Source organism: Alnus glutinosa, chromosome 6, assembly GCF_958979055.1.
Source record: "Alnus glutinosa chromosome 6, dhAlnGlut1.1, whole genome shotgun sequence".
Classification (NCBI taxonomy): Eukaryota; Viridiplantae; Streptophyta; class Magnoliopsida; order Fagales; family Betulaceae; genus Alnus; species Alnus glutinosa.
Window position 1 is genome coordinate 1,785,875 of NC_084891.1, and position 4,488 is coordinate 1,790,362.

General features: G+C 36.2%; 1 protein-coding gene across 1 annotated transcript; it reads left to right on the forward strand.

The window, feature by feature from the left end:
* The first annotated feature begins 245 nt into the window (after window positions 1-245).
* On the forward strand, window positions 246-3,558 carry LOC133870502 (aspartyl protease family protein At5g10770-like). Its single transcript, XM_062307658.1, has 3 exons — window positions 246-512; window positions 1,999-2,439; window positions 2,555-3,558. The coding sequence occupies exons 1-3, from the start codon at window positions 305-307 to the stop codon at window positions 3,382-3,384; spliced, it is 1,479 nt and encodes a 492-aa protein (XP_062163642.1). The 5' UTR covers window positions 246-304; the 3' UTR covers window positions 3,385-3,558.
* The last annotated feature ends 930 nt before the right edge of the window (window positions 3,559-4,488 follow it).

A 4,488-nucleotide genomic window follows, 5' to 3' on the forward strand; every position in this document is an offset into this window, starting at 1 on the left:
TTTTTTTTTTTATAATTAGACTTAACTCCTCATTTATGCTTTATCTCACAAAAAATTATGGCTCCATTATGGACTATAAGTTTGGTTGAGCTTTAATTTGCACACCACTCACTAACTATGTAAAGCTCAATAATTTAGGATACCCATCAATTAGCCTGAAATACCTAGGAAAATTTTGGGTGACGTGTAAGATTTGACAATCTATTGTATCGTCAATTAGCTTTATAAATAAGGCCAACAAAGACAATAAGAGTTCACATGCAAGAGAAACATAGTGGAGAGCTAGAGAGAAGGCTAATATTCAATGGCCACTATTCCTTTTTCCTCCTCCTTCCTTAGCTTTTTCCTCTTCATCATCAGTACTCTTTTATTTCTTTCTTCTTCTTCTTCAAACAAGCTGGGATTCGCCTTTGCAGGAAGAGAGAAAATAGAAAGCAACCATCTTCATCATACTCATACCCTGCAAGTCAGCTCTCTTCTACCATCAACTACTTGCGGCCCTTCTTCCAAAGGTTTTTCACAAAACTGCTCTCTCTCTCTCTCTCTCTCTCTCTCTCTCTCTCCCTCTCTCTGTGAGAGAGAAGTCGAATCCTTTGTTGATTTCTTTAGATTTTCTTCACTTAAACAATAGTTATCGAATCCTGATTTGTTGCCTAGCTAGCTACTATTATAGATATTGTTAGTCTTGTGATAATATACTGTTATCAGTACTATATATGGTTGTTCTTACTATTGTCATTATTTTTTTAAACAAATTGATTTATATTTGATTTATTACAATTAAATACAAGATTAGTGAAGTAATTTTTTTTATAAATAAAATTAATTTATCTGATTAATTCAAATGATAAAATCTTAAGAATAATTAACTAATGATTAATATGTATTTATGAAAGAAAAAAACAATCTAAACAAATGAATAATTAAGTAGCTTTGGGAACAAGTTAGAGTCTGTGATCATCGCAATCATAAAAAAAAGGGAAACAATCTCTTTTCTTTGAAACGTAAGTGTACCTAATATGTAAGACCTCCACCTTTGAAAATAAAAACTCATTCTTTTATTCGTCATTTATTTTTTCATCATATTCATGATTAGACTTATTGAAATTGAGACATGTGTCGGTTGTTGTGTCTTGTCTTATAAGACGCATGCTCACTCCGAATTTGGCCTAATTAATTCTAATTAGAACTGAACCATATATGTAATGTGGGGGGGTTAATTAATTACTTAGTGGTAGAAGAGATAAAGACAATTCGAATAGAAAACTGTTGGGATTGGTGGCTTGGCTCTATCAAAGAATCAATGATTGATATTTCACCACCCACACATTATATATATATAGTGGATCCCACAGTTAATGCATGACACAATCCCATCCAAGTGAGAGGTGAGTATGAATATTAATCAATGATTAAACTACCATATATTTTTAATCTATGTAATTCGATATGGTAGGAATGAGTAATTCTACATATACATTAAGTGTTTATTAAGTGTTCATAAAAAAAATGATGTGGCTTTTAAAATCACCATTGAGCGTGTGATTGATCAAATGATGATTTTTATCAAATTGTGATTTTAAAAGTCACCTCATTTTTTTTTATGCACACTTAATGTACATGCAGAATTACTCTACATGCATTAATTGCTCCTTTTTACGTTAGTCTTTTCATGACCAAGTGGTTTCATTTTTGGTGAACTTTGGTCAAATTGATAACCATAAGAATTAATTTTTTGGATCTTTGTAATTCACAATTGAAGCACAAATTATTTTTCTCCAATTCTATTTATTAAATTGATATCTTTTGATCATTAGAGCATGAAGATAAAAATGTACGTGATAATTACAGCATGCTTTGTTAATCATATTAAAAAATATATGTAAAAATCACATATTTTAAAGACAATTCAATAGACTAAATTAATACAAATATAGATTTTTTTTTTTTTTGATATTAGATTTGAATGTGTTCTAACTGACTGGGAATTAAAAACAGGTCCTAATAGAAAGGCATCCTTGAAAGTGGTACACAAATATGGTCCATGCTCCCAACTTGATGAAGACAAAGCAAAAACTCCCACCCACGCTGAAATCCTGCAACAAGACGAGGCAAGGGTGAAGTCAATCCACTCCAGGCTCTCCAACAAGTTGGCCGCCGACACTGATGCTTTGAGGGTCGACTCCACCATTATCCCGGCCAAGTCCGGTAGCGTCGTTGGCTCGGGCAATTACGTTGTGACCATCGGCCTCGGCACACCCAAAAAGGACTTGACGCTCATATTTGATACCGGCAGCGACATCACTTGGACCCAATGTGTGCCTTGCGCCCGAAGTTGTTACGACCAAAAGGAACCAATCTTCAACCCATCAGCATCCAAAACTTACACAAATATCACGTGTGGCTCAAATCAGTGCTCTCAGCTCGTTTCTGCCACAGGTGATACTAATAATCCAGATCGTTACGTATAAGAGTGTACTTAACATAATAATTGTTACCTTAATTATCTACACTTTAAATAATCTCATGGTAAATAGAAATTTTCTGCATGCAGGAATCACACCGGGTTGCTCTGCATCCACATGCGTGTACGGCATAAAATACGGCGACCAGTCGTTTTCCGTTGGATTCTTCGGCAAAGAGAGGCTGACCCTCACACCAACAGACGTGTTCGACAATTTCCTCTTCGGCTGCGGCCAGAACAACAAAGGCCTCTTCGGCGGCTCCGCCGGGCTGCTCGGCCTCGCCCGCGACCCGCTCTCCCTCGTCCAACAAACCGCTCCAAAGTACGGCCGCTTCTTTTCCTACTGTCTCCCCTCAACCTCCAGCGCCACCGGCCACCTCACCTTCGGGAAAGGCAGCGGCGGAGCTTCGAACTCCGTCAAATTCACGCCCTTGTCGAAGATCTCCGACGGCACGTCGTTTTACGGCCTCGACATCACGGGAATAAGCGTCGGAGGAAGCAGGCTAGCGATCGCCGCCTCGGTTTTCTCGACCTCTGGGAGCATCATCGACTCAGGGACTGTCATCACTCGCCTGCCGCCCGCGGCGTACACCTCGTTGAGGACGGCATTTCGGCAGGCAATGAAACAATATCCTCTGACGGACGCGCTCTCGATACTCGACACGTGCTACGATCTCAGCAAGTTCGACGATGTTACGTTCCCGAAAATAGAGTTCTTGTTCAGCGGCGGGGTCAACGTGGAGCTGGACGAGGTGGGGGTGTTCTACGCTGAAAGAATCTCGCAGGTTTGTTTGGCTTTTGCCGGGAATGGTGAAGCGAGTGACGTGGCGATCTTTGGGAATGTTCAGCAGAGAAGGTTGGAGGTAGTGTACGATGTTGCTGGAGGGAGGGTTGGGTTTGGGGCTGCCGGTTGTAGCTGAAAGCTGATCATTAAGAAATGATTAAGGTGGGCTAATCACAAAGAGAATCTTTGTGCATAGCGGGGCTTAATTACTTGGGATGCATATAGAATAAAATAAAAGTTTGCAACTCATTTATATATTATTATATATATATAAAATAAATTAATAAGACCTTTTTTTCTTTTTCTTGAATTTTGGCAAAAAGGGAGAGGGAAGGGTAGTACTTGAATTATCACCTCTTTCATAACTCATATGCATGTTAATCTCTCCCGTACGTATCATATCATCAAAGTTCGACGAAGATATTTAAATAGGGACATAAATTTTTTTATAAATTAGTTTGTAAGAAATTTTATATAACCAACATATAAGACTGATATATGTCCTTTAAACATGTGAAAATTAAGCATATGTTTTTTTTTATTAATGCTATTAAAAAAGCATGTGAGAAGCATATGCTATTAAAACAAGTGTTCACTACAAACAAATTAGAAATTGGATTTTAGTGACGTGTCTACAGTAACACACTTTATGATACAACACTAATTAATGAGGTTTCATTTTATGAAACGTCACTAAATAAAAATGTTTGAAATTTTTATATGAAATTTCTCATATGCCAAGGAGCACATGTCAATATTATATGTGGATTATATGAAATTTTTTACAAATCAGTTTGTATGGAATTTCTGTCATTTAAATAAATGGAAAATTACATTAGATTTGGCTTAGGTACCTAAAAAGACTACAATATTTTCAATAATTCAGATTTAATTTTAATTTTTTTATTAAAAAAAGAAGAGTAAAATTAAATATACAATTGAAGTTGTTTTTTTTTACGGTGCATATACTATATTTATTTTTTACTGCGCTTAAGTCAAATCCAATTACACTTACTCTTCTTTAACTTCTACTTAATTTACAATGTTTTTTCAAACTTTAATAAGTCGTAACCGACCCCCTTTAACTCTCTAACCCTCTCACTTAATTATTTTCAACCGTTAGAGTTTTATGTTAAATTCGACAAAAAATGCGTCATATGTGAATCGTGTGATGCACATAATTCAAATTTTTATTATATCCTTGCATTAGAAGAAGAATAAAAAAGAAAAAGAAAAAAGA